The following is a 27148-nucleotide window of genomic DNA, read 5'->3' as shown; positions in this document are numbered from 1 at the left end:
CGGGCTACAGCTCCCAGCATCCCCTAGACCAGGCCTTTTAGGAAAGGAGGATGATCCACATGCATTGCTTCCAAGATGCAAACTTTCTTCCCCTTAGATTTCTTTAAGAGCATCCCAATTCCTGCATATTTCCAATTTCCTATTGCTGGACTGCAACTCCCAGCAATCCTCCTGATAGATAGATTAGATAGAGATAGGTAGGTAGATCGATCAGGAAGACTACTGGGAGTTGCAGTCCAAGAATAGGTAGAGAAGGAAGAAAGGGGAAAGGAAAGGAAAGGGAGGAAGGAAGGGAAGTAGGAGAGAAGGAAAGAAAAAAGGGAAGGAAGAAAGGAATGAGAAAGAAAGGAGAGAAAGAGGAAGGTTGGCCACAGCAATGTGTAGCGGGTATAGCTAGTATCTATATAAATAAAATTTGTGGAATTCACATAACTTAAAAAAACCACTGAACAAATTGACACCAAATTTGGACACAATACACCTATCAGACCAACAAGTGACTGTCATTCATAAAAACACTGGAAAACACAACAGAAGAGGTTTAAAAAGCAAAATAAATAAAAGATTCATTACAGTGCATGCACAAAACCACATATATACACATATACACACAAAAAACACATATACACAGACTGGGCCACAGCAACGCGTGGCAGGGGATGGCTAGTCCATTGTATGTTTATTCAGATGTAAATTCCACTATGTACAGTGGGATTCATTCTTAAGCAGGTATTCGTTGGATTCAGTCTTAAGGTGGGGTTAGGCACGTGTATCTTGTCATGCAGAGATGAAATGAGCAGCACTTGCAGAAATTGCCTTTTTCTAACCAATTGTGAAAGCCTGCAATAGATGTGGGCGAAACAGCAGGAGAGAATGCTTCAGGAACATGGCCATACAGCCCGGAAAGCTCACAGCAACCCTATTAAAGTCTTCTTTCACAGCTTCAGCTGCCCTCTTGCCCCTCAACCCAATCTAACTGCTTTAATGAGAGGCTAACAATGTAATATTATGCATTTCCTAGCATGAGAATACAGTGCAGCGATGCAGCTTAAATGCAAAAGTGAAATACACATGATTTTTCCCTGTGGACAGATTGAGGCTAGCATTATGTAAGATCGTGTGTTGAAAATAATCCCCACTAAGTAATTAAGTTCAAGTGGGTGACTTTGGGCCGGTCTCTACAAGCACCATTTCTAGATGAGGATCTAGCAGTTTTACCTGCTTGTGAACACTTTTTCAATCAGGGATGTGTTTGGTTGCTGCTTATATGAACTTTTAGGTACTGTTTCATTATCTAGGCCAGTGGTTCTCAACTTGTTGGTCCCCAGGTGTTTTGGCCTACAACTCCCAGAAATCCCAGTCAGTTTACCAGTTGTTAAGATTTCTGGGAGTTGAAAGCCAAAACATCTGGGGACCCACAGGTTGAGAACCACTGATCTAGGCAGACTCTGAAAAGGGGCCAAGACAGAGATTAGTCTACTTTATGGAGGGGCGGGGGGGGGGGGGGGGGAGGAAAACAATATCCCCATTTTAAGTTATCCCTCCCATTTCTCATATCATAAAAGATGGTTGTTTTGAGGATGGAGACATGGGTGGGGGGAGTAACAGGAAAACGAGGAAATTGTTTTACTCCTTCAACCCCCTCCCCCTTAAAATGGACTCTCCCTCTTTCTCTAGCACCCTCTTGTGACCTCCGCCTGGATAATAGAACAGTACCAAAGTTTGTTCTCATAGCAAAACTACCTTTATATGTGGACTTTACAAACCCATTACAGCCGATGCAAGGTTAAATTGCATTACATGCATTAAATAAGTATTGTTAAGTGTATTGCCCTATTTGTGGTTATGTCTGTGCTGTTTTTTTTGCAATGAACCACTACAAGTAGAGTGAATATTGGCAGATACTTTTTCAAAAGGGATGTGAAAAGATGCGCCTGCCCAAATTACCTTACGCCCGGTTGCTGAATAAATGTTATTTATTATCCTTGTATTTTGTTCTTGTATAATTTATCTATAAAGCCAAAGCATAGTTTTAGCCCCCGAAGTCATTTTATAGAGGTAAGCTCTACTGAAAGAGTGGAAAACTGTAACACTTCAGATTTTATGAACTGCCATAGCCATTCATCCCTGGTATTGGCCAGGTTGGCAAGGCTTACGGGGACTGGAATCCATCAATATCTGGAAGGGCGCCTCCAACCCTGCGATCATGGAAATTGTAATTCTACTCAAATGTTATAGAGTAGAATTTAAACCCCATATTCAAGCCACCCACACCAACTGCTTTTGGATTACCAGTTGGCTTGGTCTGGGTTCATCTGCCAATGACAGTGGATGTATTTAGACTGTAGAATTCATACAGTTTGATGTCACCTTAACTGCCATGATTCAATGCTATGGACTCCAGGGCTTTGTAGTTTGGTGTGACACCTCCACTTTGGGGCAGAGAAGAAAAAGGCCCCGTAGAACTTCAACTCCCATGATTTTATAGCATTGAGCCATGGCAGTTAAAGTGGCAACAAACTACATCCATTCTACAGTGTTGATGCACTCAGTGTAATCTTAAAATACTGGCAGATGACAAATGTTCATCTCCATTCCATGAAAGGTCTGCAGATCAAGATGTAGGTAAAAACATCAAATTAGTTCAAGCAGTGGTGGCAGCTTTAGTGATAATATCATATCGACCCAGAGCTGGATAGTCTGCCACATTTGCAATATATAAAACACAACTCTCAGGCAGGGAGCAGTCTCTATATCTAGGAAAACAAAGTATTCATTAACTCCCGTCCTCTGCTATATTTATCATATCAGGAGCAAATTGAGAATATAGGTATAATGTATTTAAAAAGTTATGCTAGATTTCCTTTGACCAGAAGCTGGCCACTTTGATTGCCTCTGGTGTTGCTGTAAGAAGGTCCTCCATTGTGCATGTGGAAGGGCTCAAGCAGCATTGTAGTAGGTGGTTTGTGGTTTGCTATTCTCCACACTTGCATGTCATGGACTTCACTTTGTAGTCCCATTTCTTAAGGCTGGTTCTGCATCTCGTGGTGCCAGAGTGCAGTCTGTTCAGTGCCTTCCAAGTCTTCTGTGTCTCTAGAAGGGAGTCTGTCATCCGGTATCAGCCACTGATTGGGGTTCTGTTTTTTTACCTGCCACTTTTGGACTCTTGTTTGCTGAGGTGTTCCTGTGAGTGTCTCTGTAGATCTTAGGAAGCTGTTTCTTGATTTAAGGAATTGGCATGCTGGCTAATATCTGAACAGAGGATGGGCTGGAGATGTCGCTGCCTTGGTCCTTTCATTGTTGGCTCCTACTTCCTGGCAGATGTCAGGTAGTGCAATACAAGCTAAACAGTATAATTTCTCCAGCGTTATTGGACATAGACATCCTGTGATGATGTGGCATGTCTCATTAAGAGCCACTTCCACTTCTTTAATATGATGAGATATATTCCATACTGGCCATGCATACTCAGCAGCAGAGTAGCAAAGAGCAAGGGCAGATGTCTTCCCTGTGTCTGATTGTGATCCCCAGGTTGTGCCAGTCAGCTTTCATACAATATTATTTCTAGCACCCACTTTTTACTCGATATTTAAGCAGTGCTTCTTGTAGGTCAGAGAAGGTCCAGGGTAACTCCCAGGTATTTGGGTGTGCTGCAGTGCTCCATTGGGATTCCTTCCCAAGTAATCTTCAGAGCCCGTCCTCTGCTGAGATGTTGCTTTATATTGCACCTACATTAAACTGTCATTGTTATTTATATAGAACTGTTAGTACCCATGGTGCTTTATCATTAGCAGACAACAGGGACCTGCTCCAAGAAGCTTAAAAGCTACATTTAGATGAGGGAGGAGGAAGAGGGATGACTGGGAATAAATAGAGTTTGTTTCAGTTGATAATGAGACTAAAAGAATGGCAGCAAAATGCAACACCAGATCTATTGGCCACCCCAATTCTTGATTGTCAATAAGGTTGAAAAGAGGCTATGAGTCATAAGGGAGTCGTAAATCTTAGAACTGATTTTGCAGTTGGCCCTCCGTATGCCATGATTCAACCGTCCATGGCTTGAAAATATTAAAAAGGAAACCTAAAGCAAACCTTGATTTTGCTGTTTTAAATAAATACACAATTTTACTATTCATTTGTGTATAATGGGACTTGAGCATCTACAGATTTTGATATCTACAGGGGATCTTAGAATGCCATTTAAAGTATACTCTTAAAATGGTGGAGAGATTATACTGTATTTTCTGTACACCTGTCAGGAAAAAAAACGTGAGCAGTCTTCTTTAATTTCATTGCCTACCAAGTATTCCGAACAAAAATGGGAAACATTTGAGAAAACCAATGTGCTTCCTATAAACTTGAGGAGGAAGTGGGAAAAGAGCATGTATAAACAATGAAAGGAAGGACAAACCACCAAGGAAATGTACAGATCTCTAGTCCAAGTAAACCTGGGAGGTTCACCTCTGAATGGACTCCCCATCCCCTTCCTCAGAACGATGCTCCACCAAAGGGCATAGATTTGAGTCTGAAGGGAGTAGATCAGGCTTGGGGAACAACATTATTATTATTATTATTATTATTACTACTACTACTACTACGATTGTGTTAAAAAAAAACCCCAATCTCAGGTCACAGCAGGATTGAAGAGAAACAACTGAAAAAGCTGACATGATATGAGGATTTAAAGACTGAACTGCAAAGACTATGGCACAAGCCAGTCAAGGTGGTCCCAGTGGTGATTGGCACACTAGGTGCAGTGCGTAAGACCTTGGCCTGCACTTAAAACACAATTGGTGCTGACAAGATTACCACCTGCCAGCTGCAGAAGGCCACCTTACTGGGATCTGCACGCATTACTCGCCGATACATCACACAGTCCTAGACACTTGGGAAGTGTCCGACGTGCAATCCAATACAAAAGCCAGCAGAGTGTCTGCTGTGGACTCATCTTGTTGCATTTCAAATAACAACAGCAACAGCAACAGCAACAACACAGTCCTAGACGCTTGGGAAGTGTTCAACTTGTGATTGTGTAATACAAAATACACCATATAGATCTCGTTCGCTGTGACATACTGTGTTTTTGTGTCAGTAAAATAATAATAATACTTTATTTATATCTCACCTCCATCTCCGCAAGGGGACTTCGAGCGGCTAACATGGGGCCGAGCCCAACAAATTACAACAAAGCAAAACGAATACAACATTGTTGTTGTTTATTCGTTCAGTCATCTCTGACTCTTCGTGACCTCATGGACCAGCCCACGCCAGAGCTCCCTGTCGGCCGTCACCACCCCCAGCTCCTTCAAGGTCAGTCCAGTCACTTCAAGGATGCCATCCATCCATCTTGCCCTTGGTCGGCCCCTCTTCCTTTTACCCTCCACCTTCCCCAGCATAATTGTCTTCTCTAGGCTTTGCTGTCTCCTCATGAATGAAATACAATAACATATATGAAAAGAAAATAATACTAAATAAACACAGGGTACAACAAAATAATGAGGACATAAGTGTGGGCCTGGATTTTGGGATGATCTGTGCATCGGGGTTGTGGAGGGCCCTTTTGCCAAGTCCAAGGCCCTTCCACACAGGCCCATATCCCAGAATATCAAGGCAGAAAATTCCACAGTATCTGTTTTGAACTGGGTTATCTTGAGTCCACACTAAGGGCCCTGCCACACAGCCCTATATCCCAGGATATCAAGGCTGAAAAACCCACATTATCTGATTGTGGACTCAGATAACCCAGTTCAAAGTAGATATTGTGGGATTTCCTGCCTTGATGTCCTGGGATATGGGGCTGTGTGGAAGGGCTCCCAGAGTCCACAATGTATCACTTTCTGGCTGGATGTGTTGAGTTGCAACTCTTTGTGGATGGGGAATGCCTCACAAAAGTGACTTTATTCCAACCAGACGAAAACATAAGTGAATAAGAGTGCCAGATTGATGGGAAGTCCCTGAGGGGTGACTCATGTGGCCATTTTGCCTGAGAATGCATTCCAGTCAATGAAGGAGGGAAGGAGGGAGGGAGGGGGAGACTCCTGTTTAAGGCAGAGTGTCTGTGTAAACCCCGCAAGTGAGGAAAGGTATCAGGGTCTCCGCCATGTCCTCATGGCCTCTTCTTCCCTTCCCTGCTGGGGGAGGAAACTTGCTTCCAACTCAAAGAGAACAAAGTCGGCAAGTTCAGCAGCAGAGATTTCGCAGTCGCCAAGGAAAGGGAGGGGAGGAGGGAGGGAGCGAGGGCGGGGCCAGGCGAGGAGCGCGCGCCGTCTCGGGGCTCGGCTAGCCATGCCTGCGGGGGGGGGGGGCGGAGGAGGAGAGCGGCTTCTCGGCCTTTTCGCATTCTTCTGCTGCTTCTTCTTCTTCTTCTTTCCGGGCCGCGGGCGGGCAGGCAGGCCGGCCCCATCGATAATCTCGGCGCTCTGCTGAGCCTCCCTGGCCGACAATGAATGGCTGCTGCTGCTGCTGGAGGTGGTGGTAGCGCTGCTTGGAGGGCTTGGGGAGCAGAGCCCCTCCGTTGAGCGCCGCCCCCTCCCTCCCTCCCTCCCTCCCTCCCCCCCGGTCTTTGCACAGGTAATGCCCCCCCTCGCAGGCCTTTCGCCCCCCCCCCCGTGACCCAGGCCGCCCCTTGGCCCCTTTCCCCCCAGGGCCACAGGGGGACACTTTCTTGGCCCCCTCCCGGCGCACCCCAAAACAGGCTCCCCCTCCTGTGCAAGGCCTCCTCGGCCCGGGCCCGCTCTTGCCTTTCCAGGGCTGGGGGGCCCTCCTTGCCCCTCCCTCAAGGGGGCGCCCCGAGAGAGGCCAGGCCCAGAGGGAGAGGGGACGGGAGGGAGGAGGGCTTGTGCCGGCCTTTCCGCCCCGGCTAGGCCTCTTGGGCAGCGGAGGGAGGGGGGAGGCCAGTCCTTCGGGGAGAAGCGCTGTTGGGCCCCCTCTGCCGCCCCTTCTTCCACCCGGCCCCTCTCCCCTCCCCTCCGTGCCCTCCTCCCCGGCAGGCCTGCCCAAATGCCCGGCTTTTCCCTCAGGACGGACCGAGGCTTTGTCCTCCCGGCCGCCCTGCCCACCGGGGAAAGGTGGGCCCCAGAGGGAGCCAGGGTGCACCCACACCGTGGGATTAGCGCAGTTTGGTACCACTTGAACTGCCCCGCAATCATAGGAGTTGCACTTTGGTGAGGCACCAGCCCGCTTGGGCAGAGGAGGCCAGAGGTCTTGTGCCTTCATCCTGCACAGGGGGAGGGGCCCTCCCTTCTCCCCCCCCCCCCTTGATAGATGGAGGTTGCCTTCCTTGAGACCCTGCGGGGGGTGTGTGTGGCTTACAGCCCCTCACAATCATCATGGGAGGAAAGATGGCTTGGCAGCAAGAGAAGGGGAACTTTGCGAAGTTGTTCTGGGGGTTTGTTTGTGGGGCAAGGGAGGCTGGGGCTGAAGGGAGGACTCCGGGTCTGGGCCTTGGCTTGGGAGCAAACACCCACTGCCCAAATGATGGGGCCCACTCACGAACAAGGTCCCTCCTTCCTGGCTTGAAGGCGTTATTTCATAGAATCCTAGAGTTGGAAGAAACCTCTTGGACCATCCAGTCCAACCCCCTTCCAGAAGCAGGAAAATTGCATTCAAAGCACCCCCGACAAATGGCCACCCATTTATTTATTTTTATTTATTTACTGCATTTATGTACCTCCTTTCTCACCCAGGGGGGGGGGGAGGGGAATTCAAAACTGTTTACAATATACTAATTTGCAAAAACTCAATGCCAACATACAGTACACAAAGAAATCATAATAACTAATTTGCAGGGGAGGTTGGAGGAATGAAAAGTTCACCATAACTTGTTTTGGGAATTGGTGAGGCAATGATTATTTGGGGTTGTGAGTTTTCTGGGCCATATTCCAAGAAGCATGCTCTCCTGACCTCACAACCTCTGAGGGTGCCTGCTATAGATGCAGGTGAAATGTCATGAGAGAATGCTTCTGGAACATGGCCATACAGCCCGGAATACTCATAACCCAGTGATTCTGGCCATGAACGCCTTCGACAATACAATTAGTATTTTACTCAAGGTTTTGCTCCTGATGCACAAGGTGTGTGTGTGGGGGGGGGGGGATAATATGGCTGTAAGGTGTGTTTGTATGGCAGGGAGAAGATAGTGTGGATGCGATATGGGGATTGTTTTGTCTCCATAAAGACGCTTCTGTGGAGGTGGCGATGCAAGTTCATGATGAACGAATGTTGTAAGCCATGATTTGCTGTGCAGTTTTCACCATATGTTGTTTGTTTTCTCAAGTCTTGGCGGTTTTTTCTTACTGAATTCCTATTTGCCCTTTCCAACTGCCAAGTTTGTTCTGTCATAGGATTCAGCGACTGCCTTGTAATATCTGATTTCATGACAGAGAAGAATTGTAGTGTTATTTTTCACTGGCAAGGGCACTCTTCATGAGCAGCCTCTGGTGGTTTTGCCCCAAAGCAGTCCTGGAAATGTAGAGGTGATGGGTATGTGGTACTATAAATGTGTTCATTCAGCTTTGGAGAAGGTTTCCAGGCATACAGTTGTTATACAGTATTGCATCGCTTCTGCTACTGTATAGGTTAAGACTACACTGGGAAATTCCAGTCAAAATTTAGGGCGTTTCCACACAGTCATATAACCCAGAATCTGCTTTGAACTGGAATATATGGCAGTGTGGACTAGGAGAACCCAGTTCAAAGCAGATATTGTGGGAGTTTCTGCCTTGATATTCTGGGTTATATGGCTTTATGGAAGGACCCTGGGATTATGGAGACATCTACAATGTGGAATGACTACACATTAAATTCTATTGCTATGGAAACATGATGATTGTTTTTTATCAGGTCTTTAGCCTTCTTTGCCAAATAGTGCTGGTAACTCATCAAACTACAAATCCCAGGATTCCATACCATTGAGCTATGGTATTTAAAGTGGGATTGAACTGTAATTGTTCTACACTATAGATGCAACCCAAGTAAATGTGAGCTAGATAATGCAGTTCTGCCCCAGGAACTGATTGCTGTGCATTTCAGTTGGAGTGTTTTGTAGAAAACAAGACTATTTTGCGAGGTTGCAGCACAAATCAGATTCTGTTAGTAAAGAGTTCTACATCAATGTATAGTGGAATTTCTTCTCTGGGAAACACCTGTATGTTGATTCAGATGTATTTCTCACTAACTTTGAAAAAAAAGGTTGGGATTTTGTAGATGTGTTTCCAAATATTAGCACTTCTTCAATGATTTGTCTCTTAAAGTATGAGTCAAGGTCGTTTTCAGCTGTGTTGACCATAAATTCAAAGCTGTCAGATTCCTGTGTGTATTCACCTGGAGGTGAGCCCCTCTGAGTACATTTGGACTTACTTCTGGCCAAACAGACAGGGAATTGCATTATGTTTTTCTACAGAGATTTATAGTATCATGCATAGGAGGCCAGAGTGCAAAATGTTATCAATGGGTTCACTGTGTTAGAAAAAGAACAAATTTCATGGTGTCTGGGAGGCAAGCCATTTCGCCTTCTGTAGCCTGTATTCATCCAAAACAGAAAGTGTTGTGGTTCAAGCAGGCTAGAGATTTGGCAACTGGTTCAGCAGGCCCAGACTAACTGGTTTAATTCAATTCTTACATATTTAACAACATGTATCATCAGCCTTCCCCAACCTGATGCCATGGCCCATCTTGCTGTGAATGATGGAAGCTGTAGTAAAACACTTCCTAAATGGTGTCATTTTGAAGAATACTGTGCTGTATAGTTAAATACACTTGGCAGAAGACTTTTGCAGGATGGAGACTGTGATGGTGGAAGACGCATAGCAAAATATGATCAGCCTTCCATATCTATACATTCAACCTTCCATAGATTGAAAAAAAATTAAAAATCCAAAAACAAACATAGATTTTATCATTTTATACAAGGGAGACCATTTTACTGTGTCATTGTATGGAATGGGATTTGAACATCCATGGATTTTGGTCGCCATGGAAGGTCCTGGATGCAAATGCCAAGGTCCACTGTTTCTTGTTGTTCCTTATTCTGTTTCTAGAGAGTAAAATATCACAGAAAAACTGGAAGGATAATTTAGAAGAATGATTAATTAGTTAATTAATTAATGCTCATGTTTATTTCCAGACCACATAGTCTAATGTCATTAGATTTTCTCTTTCTTGTATCAAGGCGGCCTCTTATTGGATAGTTCTTGATAAACTGCTGGGCTCTTTATTGCCTAGTTCTTTGTAAACCTAACCATCACTGAGACAGTTTTAGATTTAAAGAGCAAGGGAGATTACCCAGCCATAGAAAAAGCATTTTGCCGTGCACAGAAATTGTATTCTGTTCTCCCAGCTCATTCCATCAACAGACTGTTCATCTTTGCAGTCTGTTGTATTCTGGATCACATATCTTTTTATAGTAATCTCTGCCCTGCTTCCTGTTCTCCAGGCTTTGAAGAGGGTACAGAACAGACAACAAATCCAAAACATATAAAAAAAATCCCCATGTATTCATTTCTTGGTTGTGGCAACTGTATCATTTAAATATATATATTTAAAATCTTATATAAACACTTGAATCATGGAGGAATTATACATTCTGTTTAGGTTTGCTGAAGAAGTTTCAGACATTCAAAACAGAACAAAAGTTGTTGATTTAGCAGCCATGGTTTCTGTGAACTTGCAGTGTTCCAAATTACTGAGCATCACTTGGAAGGGGCCTGCCAAGTACCTGTTGTAGGAGCTACTAAGTGATAACCTTATTTCAGCCTTAGACTGATTTCCTTGTCACTGGCTGTAAGGGCAAATGGTGTCTCAGGTAACTTGAATGTGTGAATATTGTTATCTAGTGATGACTGTTACTAAAAAATAAACTATAGGTGTATTTGAATGTTGTAATCAGTTGTGACTACTTCATCTTATAAAACCGAAAAGAAAAAAGATGGGAAGGAGCGAGAATACCTTTCATCTTAAGAGAAAGTAAAACCTATTAAAGCCACTGAAACAGACTAACAACACCATGATGAGTACATGAGTCATGTATGTGGATTCATGATGGAAGTAGGGAGGCTGTTTCTTGTTTCACGTATTGTTACTAGCGGTTTCATAAATGTACATGAACTTTATAAATTCTTTTTCACGATTCTCCTATGATATTTTTTGCTGGTAACATAATAAATAAATAAGGTATATAAATGAGGACTAGAATGTTTTGTGTGTGATAAAAATATCATCACACGTTTGTTAAGCAGATCAGGGCAGAGTTTCACACTTCTAAAAATTGCTAGAACTTGAGAACAATACCAAAAATAGAGGAGTATTAGCCATTGTTGCTTCCTGTAGCAGATTTGGATTCTCTTGAGCTTATCCTTGGTCTGATCCAGCCTCTTAGAAGATTTCTAGTGTGACATATACATAACATGAGTATGTAGTAATAGTCGTGGGGTTTTTTTTAGTGTAAGAGCATGGTGTGTGGTTATAGGCTTTAGAGGAAAAGAAAGAGGAATATTGCAATCTGCTAATTAAAGAGCAGAGCTTCTACTTTAGGAGATGTTTGCAATTCCCAGATGACTTAAGTAGTGAAATACAGATATAGTGGTATTTCATGGCTCTCTTTGTCATTGATGATTAGGAAGTTCAGATAGGCAAATATGTGGGATTTTGTGCAAGGTGAATGGAGGGACTGCCAGAGGAGGGAGAGAGCACTTCCTTTTCCTCCGTGGTCAACAAAGAAACAAAATAGACTGGATAGATCTGATAGAAAACATTTTTAACAGCATGTGCTTGTACTATAGATTAAAAAGTAGTAATTTTTAATGTGTTGCTCTCTTGTTCTCTGCACCCTTTCACACTATGCAATTACATTGCTATGATTCCACTGTAGTTGCCATGGTTCCATCTTGTGGCATCCTGGGATGTGTAGTTTGAGGCCTCAGGGAGCTTCCTGGCTGAGGACACTAAAGGCCTCTCCTTTCACAGCAAATCCCAGGAGGCCATAGCATGAAACCACATCCATTTAAATGGAATTATAACTCTGTAACGATGTAGTGCCAAAGACGTGAATACCTCAATAAACAAAGTTAGATCACAAGACAAGACTGTCTCTGCTTTGTGAACAAATCTGGAGGAAGCCTCTGCTCACCTTTTTTTGTTACGTTTTAAATGTATTGTAAACCAACAAGATTAGAAAACGGATATAAATCCTTCAAATCATAATAGTTGCCAGGTCTGCTGGTTGGTTATTTTCCCTGGTTCTGGGCCTATCAAACTAGTTTGGTTTTTGTTTTCATTTGAATGCAAAAGTAAACTGCAGCTGCAAAGGCTTGTTAATTCTATTCTCTTTGATTTTACAAGGAAGAAATTGAGGTAGACAGTGTGTTTGTCCATCACATAGTGGGGCATTTGTCTTCATAAAGATTATGTAGTCTGTGTAAATGGGAGGTCTCATTTTCTTGCTGACATTTTGTTTTAGTTTTACAAAACAGAAAGAAAATTGCCATGGAAGCTAAGAGATAATAATGAGGCCAGTTATGTAGAGAATGATATTATGAGGGTGAAGGCTCTCATATTTCTAAACTTACTACCAATCCATTTATGTTCTTGGATTCCTTACACCTTATGTTTTTTGTCAATAACAAGGAAACAAAGGAGGTTTTAAGTAGTAGCCTCTAAGCTTTCAAGTGGAGGCAGAGATTCTTTTCCCTCTGGGATTTGCTAAGGTCACTGTCGCCATAGTGCCAGAACACAAAAAGTTTCCTGGTTGCATTGACACAGCTGATTATGTAAGAAGAGAGACTAGCTCAGACTTCAGGAAATATGTAGTCCTGGTTACAGCATCCCAGCAACATATGTAAAGGGCCTTGACAACTTTGGACAAGTTTGAGTCCAATTAATTTTAAACATGTATTATTCATAGCCCTAAACTCTTTTGATTAGTAGTTCCCCACCTGTGGTACATGGACCAACAGAGGTCCACAAGAACTAAAATATGGTCTGCAGCATCACTGTTACTGAACTATTGCAATGCTCTGCGGACCATGGCCCCTTCCTTGTGGCCATGCGCCTGTGGTGAGGAGGTGAGAGAAAACTGTTAGGGACAGTTTCTTGGGTCTTGCGCTCCGTTTTTTGTATTTTTTTCAACCTCAGCCCCCTCTCCCCCCCCCTCATTTTTTTATACAAACGCTAACAAAATCCACAGATAACAACACAACACAACCCAACCAAAAATTTTTTTTCTTGGTGTCTTCATTTTTAAGCCTATTCCTGGGGTTATTTGGGATGCTGATTCGGAAAATTGCATTGGATAGACCACATCAGCTCTAGATTATTAAATATGGTTTTCTGTCAGTGAACAAATGGTGACTACTGGTTGACATGTTCTGTATTAGAAACTAGAGCTGATGTGGTCTCTCCAGTGCAGTTTTCTGAATCAGCACTCCAAATAACCAAACCGAATCTAAAGTTAACCAAAAATCCTTTTGGTACTAATGTTGGAGAGTGATCCCTGGTCAAAAAAAAAGGTTGGGAACCTTCTTTTGATAGATGGTGGATTATAAATATCCTAATAAAATAAATGTATAAATGATTGCCAATATATTTGGCAGTGTGAAGGGACCTGGAGTTTGTAACGTCTGTATGGCCTCTGTATCTGCAGGGAATATGTTCTTGGACTTCATGTGGATATGCAAAATCACAGAGAATAGCAAATTGAAATAAAGGGCTTCCACCCCAAGTCTACCATAGAGTTGCTCTGGAAAAATTAGAATATGCTAGAAGTGCATAAATGAAACAATAGGCACTGATCCCATGGATATGGACATTATTCTGTATGTCAGCCTTCTGCTTATTTATTCACTAATATTATCCACTCAGTTCAGTAAGCCTTATTCCCAAATTTGAGTGCTTGATTAGAGTACAGAAATATCTGGTCTAGTTTTTTGTCTTCAGCAAACACCAGCAAGATGCCTCTGTAAAGTTTGCAAGCAGGAAATGATGGGGATGAACCTCTCTTAGAGATTTGTATAGAGCATCCAGTAGCTAGAGAGATGCAACTGCGTCTGATGGAGTGGAATGGAGTCTTTTTCTGAGGGCCCTTCCACACAGCCCTATATCCCAGAATATCAAGGCAGAAAATCCCACATTATCTGCTTTGAACTGGAATATATGACAATGTGGACTCAGATAACCCAGTTCAAAGCAGATATTGTGGGATTTTCGGCCTTGATATTCTGGGATATAGGGCTGTGTGGAAGGGCTCTTAGGCACTCTCAAGGATGCTACAAGATTCTTTTACAGCTTTTTATGCTGAAAAGGACTAATGGGGCTGTGTCTCTGAATTACGACATTAGATAGGCTCCATATTTACCATTTGGCACAACAATGTTTTGGAAGTAACTTGGCAGGTGTGCTGTTCAAGTCATCCAGGGTCAAATGTGTGAGATAGATGGCTCGAAGGTCTTTTAGGCTGAAAGGAGCTGTAAAACGGATTTTCGAGTTACATTATGTTGGACTGGACAGAATCTTTCAATACGTTTCACAACATAAGAAACCAGAAGTATGGGGGGGGGGGGGGACTGCAGTGATGAGGGGAAATCCTTTTGTGTTCTGGTTAAAGAATTAGTGCAGATATATGTAACAATTGCCTGGCCTTCACATTCCTTGCTTCATCTTTCACCCTACCTAAAGTAGACAAGATACCTTGCAGGCTTGACCCTTTGGTAGGTAGCTTGTTACTTATGACTTGTGGTTACCCTGAGTTGAAGCAATAATGAGATTTTCCTGTCAAGAGGGAGAGATGTCATGGTTTTCCTCTGAGAAAAAGAGACTGGCCCAAGGTCACCCACTGGATTTCTGCAGCTGAGCAAGGATTTGAATCCTGCTTGGTCCTAACCCAGCACTCAAACCACTGCACAACAATATGTTTCATGAAGGACAGCAACATTTCTCTGTTTATCTGTTCATTGATTCTTTCCTACTGAATTTAAAATCATATAATGACCCCCTATAGACCTTCTGCCTGGTTTCTGCTTTGGTCATCTGGCCTCTGGATGAGGTGAATCCTAAAAACTCAGCAATATTTAGTTTACTTTGGACTCACCAGGTCACTTCCAAAGAGAAGTAGGAGACATTTCTTATCTGCTTTGAAGTCAAGAATTTGCTGTATTGTGGTTCAGTTAAACATGATGAAAATGAGTTTAATTTTGCAAGAGTCAGGCGGCGAAATTGATGGAGAACATTGCAGTCTTGATCAGGGTGTCATCTGCAAATGAGATATTTAAAATATGCTTGACTCATTGTGTGGTGGGGCAAGGGGAAGACACTGCTATTTCAGTCTGAGTACTTCCTAAGCTCAGGGCTTGGTTACTGAACCCTGATTAATGTGCGTTCTAAAATTGAGTTGCTCCCAGAGCACATCCATATCTCCATAAAGGTTTCCTTAATAGATTAGTATTTTGCCACCAAAGTGAACAACATATTGGATGGAAACCGGTAGGCCACTGTTAGCTGTGTGCACAGGAAGTTTTGCTACATTTTGTCCTTAATGTCAGTGACATGTTGGAGATTGCCATGGTTGGCCTCCCAAACAGGATCATGCTTCATCAAGATCAGAGCTAGTGTGATGTAGTGGCTGGAGTCTTGGGATGGGGCTGGGCATGAGTTCAAATCCCTTCTCTACCAGAAAGCTCAGTTGATAACCTTGGAACTATCACTGACATTGAAGGGAATTGTGAAGATACAAGACCTGAAAGAATGCATATCTCTGTTCATGTACTCCATTCTTAGCTCCTGGGGGGAGGGGAGGGGGAAGCAAGAGGGAAAATATATACAACAAAGAACATTACAATTATTTTGTGTGCATTTCAAAAGAGATAAGCTTCTCCACAGTTTATCTCCATATTTACCCCCAGGTATAAAGGTCTTTGATGGACCAGTTACAGGAGAGCAAATAAAAATCAGCCTCTCTGTGGTCTTTCTGAGCAGTTCTTCCTTCTTAAGCTCTCAGCTGGTTTAACTGTGCGTCTCCCTTCGGTAGTTAACAGAATATATTTCTGCCTAACTTTTTCTGTAAGACTGATATCCTAAGGTTTAGGATGGCATTCCTACTGACTCTTGATATCTGTGCAGAGCGCTACCAGACGCAACAAACCCTTGATCAGACTGGGATAAGAACAAACACAGACAGTGATCTGCAGGGATTTTGCCCAGCCGCCCCTGGCCTTTTGTTCCTTGCTTCATCCCTCCCTGGACCACTAGCTCTGTTACACCTTCTCTTCTGAAGAATGGGATGCTATCAGATGTCTGAGCCAGGTGGCTAGTATGAAGGGACAAAAGAGCAGGGGCTTTTTGAGTGACACTGTAACAAAGGCACAGACAAAGAGTGATAGAGAGTGACTTTCTTCTGCTGAAGGAGTCTCTGTTCTAGGATGACATGTGAGTTGGGCCTGCTTGACAGCTGTTAGTTGAGACTGAGTGGATAACAAGCTGATGAGCTCTACTCTCCCCTTTCACTCCCCCTATCCATGTCTTCCTAGTACTATATTGGTGGTACCATTTGTCACAACATCTGCAGGGAAACCAAGCACTAACTCGGCCAAGGCGGAATGGACCTAGTATGCAGTCTGAGAGTGCTTGATGCTTATAACTGTTGAGGTGAACAGGGCGCGAATATCATTATTGACAGGCATAGTAGAGCACAAGACTATCTGTCTAGAGAAAGTGTGGGCCTCTGTGCTGTAGTCAAGCTGTGGGCCTCTGCTCCAAAGCTGGGGAAAGCCTGCATCTTCAGGGTCAGATTAGAAAAGACATGACAAAGGAGTTTTGTAATTGCTTAGCGCCTAGAAGTTTTTCTCAATGGGGTAAATAAATAGTAGTAGGGAGGAAGAATGATTTTCTTCCAGAAAGCAACCATAGTAAGGAGCATTTTTTTCTGTAAAAGAAAAAAAATCACATGGATCACAAAACTCCACATTGCATTTAGTTTTGAGTACCTGAAATCTTATGTTCTATAGTAAAATGTCACTTAAAACTAGGTGTCCCTTACTGATGCACTTTGCCCCTTCTGCACCCCAGTAAAGGTGAAGGGAGGGGTCGTACTCAAGAGCAGAAGGCTCTCATTTGAAATAAGGAGTGCACTGTGGATTTGCCTACCCAGAGAGAAGCGGTGTGGCTGTTGAGTACTTCTTAAGTAAAGCACCCACTGTCAGCATGGAGTGATACTGCTGCTATTAATAACTTCTTCTAAAGCAACCTCTTCCTTCATTTTTTGAAAAAGAGAGAGAGGTGAAGGTGATAGAGGGAGAAATGGCTGAGTGTCCCTTCAATTGAAAAGTCTGATCTGGGGCAGATCCCTGCAGAGGAGGACTCCAGTTTCTGATGGGACTCTACTGGAGGAAGCAACTGCTGTTAGCTGTTGCAGCTCTCTTGAGAAGGCATCTGTGCTTGTTATGTGTGTCTTGTAATAAATGATCCAAGCAATTTCTCGTAGCTCATCTAAGATGCTTCTGATTTTGCAATGTTATTTATGCTCTTTGTGGCAGGTCTTTGCTCATGATATAATACACCATTGGGATGCAGAAGCAGCTGAATTGTTTTTCCTAGTTCAGGCAGAGATAGAGGCAGGAGTTCTAGAGCCTAGGCATTAAATACAAGGGCTCTTTAAATAGTAAGATATTTAATTGAACTCTGAGCAGCAGTGGTACTTCTGACATGTTCATGAGTAGAGCAAGAAGCTGCCTTTCCTCCCTGCCTCCACCCCAGAGTTCACTTTCAGCTTGGTCCAAAATGTTCTGTGAATTGTTGAACCTGCCTCTAACAAGGGCTATTCCAGAAAGCAGCAGCTGAATTGCACTGCGGTTATACTGCTTAGATGCCCATCACTATGGAATATGCTGTTTAGAAACAGATATGCAAGAAAGGAATAATATCTGTAATCTTGGCTCTCCCTTCTTAATTCTGAGGAAATAGAGACTCTACTTGAAGTAAATCCATTACGATTTCTAGATTCATTGCCAATATGGGGTACATTCTATCCGTTTCTGCCTCCTGCATTGTATCTGTATCCCTCTAGTATAAAAACAGTGGCAACCATCTTAGTGGGAAAACAGCCAACATTCAAAATGGCTATTATTTCTTATTGAAAAGTGTAGGTTTAAGTGTCTAAACTTCATGAATGTTATATTTAAACTAGCATGGAAAATGGTTAACTTAAATGAAAGAGAAAAAATGGTATGTACAATCAGTCTTCTTTATCTAGAGGCCTTGCCTGTACTGTAGTTCCCACTGAAGCCAAAGCAAGGCTGTGGTATCCATGTGGGTAGTAACAGGCCCACTTGATTAGCTCAGTAACTGTATCCACTAGACACTCAAATGCCTCCAAAACACCTATGTGTTTTGGAGGGCATTTACGTAGTGTAAAAGGGGCACTGTGTCTGGATCACCTCACTCATAACTTATACTAAGCTATGTACAGTAGTCTGTGGCACGTAGATTTTGCTTTATTTATTTTGATTCATTCACATATACATACATTTCACTTTTATGACCCTCCGTAAAGATTCTTCTGTCGTTCTTCGTATGTTTTAGACTGAAACTCCAATAAGCACTGACTAGGCCAAGTAGCCCATGGTCTGGGGGTTGCCGTCCAAAATATCTGGAGGGCATCAGATTTCTACTTGCATATGTCCTTCATTTGATTTTTTAAAAAAGAGAGCCAACAACAACTTACACCTGTAAGAATGTTAAGCTACAGAAGTCCTTTAGATTATTTCTGTGTTAGTGTTCATCGTTTCTGCATTCATACTTTCATGAGGTCTGAGATACTTCCTTCTCTTCCTCTTCTGTCCTGCAACAGGGAAGAAAATTTCATGTGAGCTTCCAAATATTGAGCTGTCACTCCCAGCATGTTTCATTATTAGTTGTGCTAGCCAGAGCTTCTGAGAATTGTAGCCCAGCAACATCTGGACACCAATATAATGCTCTCTTCTGCTTTTTGTTTGGCAGATGTCTGTTTGCTAGGATTGTGTTGTAAGAATAATCATCAGCTTATGCCATGTCTTCAAATTAAGATTTTCCCCTTAATCATTCTCTATAAAAAAGTTAACTAAGCAGGTTAAACCATTTAGCAACAATATACTTTTGTACTCATGTATTTGCATTAGATTCCATGATAGGCATATCTTATAACCAAATATCAGGTATAATTGAATGAAGTACAGTAGTATTAACAGCTAACTAATTTTTTTCAACATTACTTTCATAGTCATTATTTTATATTTTGCAAAGTACTGCACATTCTCCCTGTTTTGTAAATGAATGTATTCCTTTTCTGAAACTAAATAAAATGCCTAAGAATGCATGTCTCTTCAAATGTGATGCTAAATTGCAATTTTACAGAATACAGATCATAAGATGGTCATATTCACCAGCTTTATACTTCATGTATTATTATAAATTATGAAGCATGTCAATACATAAAAGAACATGAAGACTGTAGAAATTGTTCATCATATAAGCCAGTATGTGAACAATATTTATTTGATTAGAGGCGTTTTAAAAATGCAGCATACTGCTTCATACAGACATTGCATTCTCTGAAGGATTTATGAGCCTTGCAACGGGGAACTGGCACTCTCATTCTAGGCACATTGATTTGGAAGTAATTCTCCTTTGAGTGCTGGTCTTAAATATTTCAAATATTTCCATATTTTAAAATTCTACTAAAACTACTTACTGGTTCTTGCTGTGCTATAGCATACTTTCAAATAATTGCTTCTTAGTATGAGATAACATATTTAAATCTGATCACCTTCCCAGCAGGCTAGAAGAGTAGAACCTAGCTCATTTATCTCCAGGGATAACAGAGAAAATTTAGAAACCGGATCCCATATCTACTCATGTATAAATCTACCTCACATATAAGTCAAAGGCAGGCTTGGGGTCCAAAATTATGGAATTCAATATGACCGTCGGGTAAGTCGAGGGCCATCCCACAGAGAAGGGAAGGCACCAGTGCCATCTCAGGGGGCAAGGTGCTCCTGGCCACTGCTGCCATTTTCCCACCCAGAGTTTTTAAAAAGCCAGAAGCAGCACCTTGGGAGAAAAAGTAGGGTGTCACTCCTTTTTTTAGGTTCTCTGAGACTAAGTTCTCAAATTTTGCCACTCTATTTAGAGAAACAGATTGTTTCTTTTTTGATAAAAATTAAGATATAGTCGGCCCAGGTTTTGGGGTTGATTTTTTAAACTAAAATTTGTGGTCCTTTACATGTGTACATACATTACTACTTTGAGGAAAGATCTGTTTGTACTTCAAATGATTGAGATAGGGCTTAATAAAACTCCAATTTTTACCCTTTCCCCATGTACTTGTCTGCAGGCAAGCTGTATAATGGGATATTTGGTAATATTTTGCATAAACCTCCCATACTTCCATTCAGCCCTCCTTCAGGATGCCATTTATGGGTTTCAGAGGAACAAGCTTTGACCTTCCACTTTCTCATTGCTTTGTCTGCATATCTAAATAGATGAACGGAGGGAAAGCATAGGACTATGTTGAACCCTTTCAGGATCTTTGACCATAATAATAAAATTCATTCAACATGGTTAATGAGATAGTGTCAGCCACCAGACTTGGGCATAAGGGGATAGTTTAGTGGGTTTAGGACATATTGTATCTACTATTGATCTACTCACATTTGCATGTTTTCAAACTGCTAGGGTGGCAGAAGTTGGGGCTAACAGTGGGAGCTCACCCCACTCCCTGGATTTGAATCATAGACCTTTCGATCAGCAAGTACAACAGCTTAGCAGTTTAACCCACTGCAACACTATAGAGATCATGTTAACTATAAAGAACTACAAAATCTAAAGTTTTGTTCAGAAACAGAAATGTTCAAAAAGTAAGTGTGTGTGTGTGTGAGATCAAGGTTTAGTCAAGCCTAGCCCCACAACTTGAATGCAAAACTCTATGGGGAAGTATACAGTAGTTATTGTTGTGTTGTTCTGCTCAACCCCTCTTGAAATGACATCCAACCTACGTTTGTGTGGATTCTTGAAAGCAATAGTCACCATGCTGTGCCTTCAGGCCTCAGGATTTGCCCTCTCTGCTGCTAGCTTCATATCATTATTCGTCACACTACATATCTCCACTCAGGGTGCTTTGTGACAGATAGGTTTTTAAAGGCAGCTGTTGGAAAAACATGATCCCTGTCAGGACAAAGTACCCCTTCTCCTTAGTAAAAAGAGTAGATTCATTTTTAGCAGTTAACATTCCACCCAGCACTAACCTGCCTCCCACAGTTGGCACATCTGAAGTCATAGAAAGCACGTGACTGTTTTCTCTGTCTTTTTTGCAAAAGCATTCATTTAAATTCATGCCATTTCTTATCTCTAATCCGCATAATGTTTGTCTTAAGCAGACACTACCCATGATGCTATGCTCGACTCTTTGCTGGGGAAAATTATGCATAGTGTCACAGAGGGCCTTTCTTCCTTCCTATGTAGACTGCAGAGCTGAAAGGTCTCCGTGCATTTGCAGATCAATATTGCTGAATTGCAGCCTATTTATTACATGTGGAATAATTATTCTCATTTTAGTCTGTGGATTCCAGTCTAATACAAAAACTATACTCTATTTTGCAGTGTTTCACAATATCAAAATGTCTTTTCTGTGAAGCTTCACATTTAGCTATGATGCAGTGAAGCTTGTTAAAATCACAACAGGTATAAAAAGCGTAGATTAAAAAATGAGAGTGCCCTGCGAGGAGTGGGCTTTCTCATTGCCAGTCACCACCAAGCTGAGCCTTATGCGGTAAGAGACAGATACTCTTTTTGAAGCTTCTTAGCAAATAAGAAGAGGCCATTTCTTATAGTGCAAAAACTACTCTCGTCTGTATGTGTATGTAAGTTATATTCTTTGTGTACACTTGCATGCTTGTACACAGCTCTGGATTATTGGCAGCTCTGTATTGGTGTATTTGTCTTGGATATGTGTGTGCCCCCAATCTAATATTTTTTGCTGACTGGTGGTTTTGAGATGGATTGCTGCTTGTTTATGGTAGTAAGTGCATCGGGAAAAACCTTATGTGGAGCCAAGAACAATGGGAAAAGATTACCAGCTGGCTAGGAAGAATTGTGGCATTGAATTAAACCTGGGTGTGGAATATGAGCCCAAAAATCAATGTTTCCGCCTTGAAGGACCGTTAAAGCACATGCCCATTGGGGATGGTTGGTGGAAGTCTCTTGATTTATTGTTACAAAACTTACTCACTGCTTGCAAGCAGTTCTAGTGTAGCTTTACTTATCTTGTCTTGCCATCCATTTACACTTTCAGCTTTCCTCACAGAAACCAAGAACAGAAAAATGCAAAAAAAAGAGATCAAGCCATAATAAAAGCCAGTTATAAAGCCATTGAAAAATAGCCCCATTGGAAACTCCAGGGAGCTGACCCCTTAGGGACATTTGGATTTGTGGGATCATGGCTTGATATTTGAAGCTATGCTGATCTTTGGATGTTTTCAATACCAACACTTTTCCCATTACAAATTCTCAAAGAGGGAGATCTTTTAGTCCTGAGCAAGGGGATAAACTAAAGCTTTGGTAATTTGCTCTACATAGACTTAATTCTCAGGGGCAGAGGAGGAGTGTAGTTATTTTTTTTCTAGATATTTTATTTGTGAGATACTAAAGGGAGAACATATGTGTGAGCTTGTTGTCGGTCACTTCTTTGCTCAGTCTCAGCCTTACAGCAGGATGGATGTTGGGAATCCCCCGCTTCCAGGCATCAGGCTGAATTTAAATGGCCTTCTGGCTTCCCTTCTGTTGCTACAATGCTGTGATTCAAGCTGTGTAAAGAGCAGTTACTTGACGTTTAAGCTTACAAAATAGCGCTTGCTATCTATTGATAGCTTCCACAAAAGAGCTTACTTTGTCGAAATGTGCAGTCCCATTTTTCAGCCCAGCTTTTTGAGATACAGTTTTTTTCTTTGGTTTGGTACTAAACTAAATGATGATGATGATGATAAACTTTATTTATATCCCACCCCCTCCCCAAAAGGACTTGGGCGGCTTACAACAAAATTAATTTTATATATATATATATATACACACACACATACACACACACACATACATACACACACACACACTCGTGTCAGGGCGACTTGAGAAAATGCAAGTTGCTTTTGGTGTGAGATAATTGGCCATCTGCAAGGACATTGCCCAGGGGACGCCCGGATATTTTGATGTTTTACCATCCTTGTGGGAGGCTTCTCTCATGTCCTTGCATGGGGAGCTGGAGCTAACAGAGGGAACTCATCTGCGCTCTCCCCAGACTTGAACCTGCAACCTGTCAGTCTTCAGTCCTGCCAGCACAAGGGTTTAACTCATTGTGCCACCGGGGGCTCCTAACAAAATGAAATCATAACACATATATAAGCAAAAGCACAAACAGAGGACATAATATATTACCAGCAATCATAAGCAGGTTACATTAACTTGCTGATGGATCCACAGCTGTAGCATTTTGTATGGTCTGAATTGTAACAACAAGAAATATTTAAGAAATGCTTAAAGTATAGCGAGTGCTTTTGTCTAATAGACAAGACAATTAGTTTTGTCTTTCAAAGGCAGGAACAGAAGAGTGTTGCTTAAGAAATTTTAACCTGAGTCTTCAGGCCTTCTGCTCAATATGCTGTACTTCCCCCCGTCAGGCCAAAAAATAAATGTGTATGCTTCATAATAAATTCCATTATATCAGACATATCACCTGGTGCTGTCCAGACAATTGTGAGCTCCGTGTGATTAACAATAGGTTTTCTCTCCACTTGGCTCTCTGCATAGCTTTCTCCACACTAAAGTAAACATTTTGTCTTCTTTCTGCATTATCTACTTCTTACATTTTCTACTTTTTCAAAAACCATAAAGCTGTGTAAAATGACACATTATTATTCTCTTTTATTTTATTTCAATGCTTTTAAACATTAAACTCTCACACTTGTCCGAGTGATTTCACGGTTAGTCCTGTAATAATTATGTTGGCCATCCTGCAGTCTCATGCTTGGTATATCAAACATTTCTGCATACTTTAACTGGTATAATACAGGGTTAGTCAAAATGCATAGGCCAATAAGCCATTCAATTGAATGGCTTATTGGCCTATGCATTTTGACTAACCCTGTATAATGGTGCCTTTTTCAGATGTAGCACATCCGATGATCAATAAGGTAGACTGTATAGTTCATCTTCTCTGCTGCCATTTGTGATAATTTTTTTCTGCTCCTGAAAGGAAAGCAACTGCATGATAAAATAGAACGGTTGACTTTCTCTTCTTCTTCTTCTCTCCCACTCCCTAGGTCTTATTGTTGGCTCTCTTTGACTCTTTCTTGATATGTGCTATATCCAACCTCTGTGGTTCCTTGTTCCCTTTCTAGTGCACCCATCCAAGTGAGGAGGTGAAGGAGAGGATGGCTCAGATTCTCCAGATGGAGATCCCCAACTTTGGTAACAGCATCCTGGAGTGCCTGAATGAGCAGCGGTTGCAAGGCCTATACTGTGATGTCTCTGTCGTGGTGAAAGGCCATGCTTTCAAGGCACACCGGGCTGTGCTGGCTGCCAGCAGCTGCTACTTCCGGGACCTTTTCAACAACAGCAAGAGCACAGTAGTGGAGCTCCCGGGTGCTGTGCAGCCCCAGTCCTTCCAGCAGATCCTCAGCTTCTGCTACACTGGTCGTCTCAGCATGAATGTGGGCGACCAGTTCCTGCTCATGTACACAGCAGGATTCCTGCAGATCCAGGAGATCATGGAGAAGGGGACTGAGTTCTTCCTGAAGGTCAGCTCGCCCAGTTGTGACTCCCAGGGCTTGCACACAGAGGAGACACCATCCTCGGAGCCACAAAGCCCTGTGGCACAGACATCCACCTGGCCCTCCGGCAATACTCCCCTGCCCCTGGTCTCCCGCGTAAAGACAGAGCAGCAGGACTCGGACTCTGTCCAGTGCACATTTGTGGTTAAGAGGCTCTGGGAAAGCAGCCAGAAAGAAGGGGGAGGTGGCGGCGGCGGTGGTAGTAACGGCAGCCGCAAAATGGCCAAGATCTCCTCCCAGCAGGATTTGAGTGGCAACCGACAGGCCCAGCAGCAGCAGCAGCAGCAACAACAACAACAGGTCCAACAACAGCAGCAACAGGCCCAGCAGCAGCAGCAGGTACAACAGCAACAGGTACAGCAGCAGGGGGCCCTAACAGGAGGAGGTGGAGGGGCAGGCGTGGTCAGTGGCCCCAGCACTTCAGACCAGACCAGCCCAGGCACCTCCAGTGCCTATACCAGTGACAGCCCCAGTTCTTATCACAACGAGGAGGATGAAGAGGAGGATCCTCCCGAGGAGGGCTCCGACGAGCAGTACCGACAGATCTGCAATATGTACACTATGTACAGCATGATGAATGTAGGACAAACAGGTGAGTGGCAAATGTGAGTTGCCAGTGAGTGGTATTCCTGCTTTCCTTAAAAGGAAGGAAATATGGAAACTGTTTCATCTATGTGTTTGTGTATTTACTGGTAGTTAGTTAGCTTTTTAAAATCACCATCTGGTTGGAGCTGAGGTGTGAGAGAGGGCTTGAAAGCTTGGGAACGAGTACAGTAAGCTTTTATCGAGGTCATGGCACAGGAAAGTAGAAACCATGTCGTTATTAGCCGAGGAAACACCGCTCTAGGAATTTATTTAAGTCATCCAGTGCAACTCTATAGTCAGCTTCTGCAAGACGTTGACCATACCATCAAGATGGAGGACCTAGAAATGCTTAGAGAAGTGTTCTTTCTAGAAGTCTCTAGGTTCTCCAATGTGATCTGCTGAAAGTTGACCATTGAGTCACACTGGAGGGCCAAGAAGGATCACTGTATTGGAATTAGATCTGCTCAGCTTGTCATTGTGATCTTGTGAAATTTTATGGTAGAGACATGTGCATGGTGAATACTAGTCATGTCCATTTGTACCATGTCACATACCAAGCAAATGTACGTCCTTGTTCCCACATGCCTTTGTACAAAAATGTACTGCAGAGAGCTTCCCTTAGCTTTGGGTTCTGCTTTGTTTACATTAGTGTTCACACAGTGTAAAAATTAAGGCATATATAACACTGGTGCATACTTTGTAGCTGAAGTGGATATATGTGAAAGGTCAACATTTAGCAACACCTTCTGTAATATGACTTTAAAATGCCTGAAAAGTGAGCTTACTATCAGTATTAAGTCAGACAAACTTGCCATGCTGGCTAAAAAATTCTGGGAGTTTTAGTTCCAAAAGGTACTGTAAATCTTTCACGCACTTGTTTAATATTGAATGGGAAAAATACCTGGCAACCATTTAGTTCTACATTCTAATAACCTCAGAGTCAGACCTTGGTCATCTACTAAACTAAATGGTTGTTTCTAGACCCAACTACAAAGTTTTGATTTAGAGAAGAGAGAAAATGTCTATGAAACATAATAGCATGACTGTGAGTGAACAAAGTGGGTTTGCTGGATGATTTTACTGTTAATTTTTCTCATGTTCTTGCAGTAACTGTGACCATTAGTGATTTTTACACCCCTCATACCTTTCTGTTTCTTCTAACCCAAATTCCTGATGATGAAATAATCAGACTTTCTTCTGAAATGTGGTCTGTAAGTGCAGGTTGATTATCTCATATCTAAAATGCTTGGAACAAGAAGTATTTAAAAAAAATTCAGATTTTAGAATGCCTATATTTGCCTATGTGAGTATAATTAGATATCTAGGAATGGAACCCAGGTCCAAACACAAAATTCATTTATGCCTACCTGTACCTTATACACATAACCTGAGGGTAATGTTATACAACCTTTTAAATAATTTTGTGTATGACATAAAGTTTGTGTACATTGAGTCATCAGACAGCAAAACTACCACTTACTCAGCCAGCCAGGTGGACAATTTCACATTTTGGAGTATTTTGGAATTCCAGATGTGGGATGCTGTACCTGTACCTGTTTTCAGAAATGCAATAGTAGCAAGATGGTTACCTGCATAGAGACCTAAGGGTTGGAAGAATTTTTCGTGTTGGACCACACTTTCTAGAATTCTCCATCCAGCAAGGACAGCAACCGTGCTAAGTGCGGGGTTCTAGGAGCAGTGGTCCAAAAACGTGACCCTCCCAA

General features: G+C 42.4%; 1 protein-coding gene across 1 annotated transcript in view; it reads left to right on the top strand.

Annotated features, from left to right (window-relative positions):
- Positions 1–6304: 6304 nt before the first annotated feature.
- The window catches only part of NACC1 (nucleus accumbens associated 1), a 34803-nt gene continuing 13959 nt past the window's right edge, over positions 6305–27148 (top strand). Inside the window, 4 exon segments of the mRNA XM_067463745.1 lie at positions 6305–6570; positions 24408–25136; positions 25139–25193; positions 25225–25431. Coding sequence (XP_067319846.1) covers positions 24441–25136; positions 25139–25193; positions 25225–25431 — 958 coding nt within the window. The 5' untranslated portion in view covers positions 6305–6570; positions 24408–24440.

Source organism: Anolis sagrei, chromosome 2 (genome assembly GCF_037176765.1).
Source record: "Anolis sagrei isolate rAnoSag1 chromosome 2, rAnoSag1.mat, whole genome shotgun sequence".
Taxonomy (NCBI): Eukaryota; Metazoa; Chordata; class Lepidosauria; order Squamata; family Dactyloidae; genus Anolis; species Anolis sagrei.
This window is presented reverse-complemented; position numbering and strand designations above follow the sequence as displayed.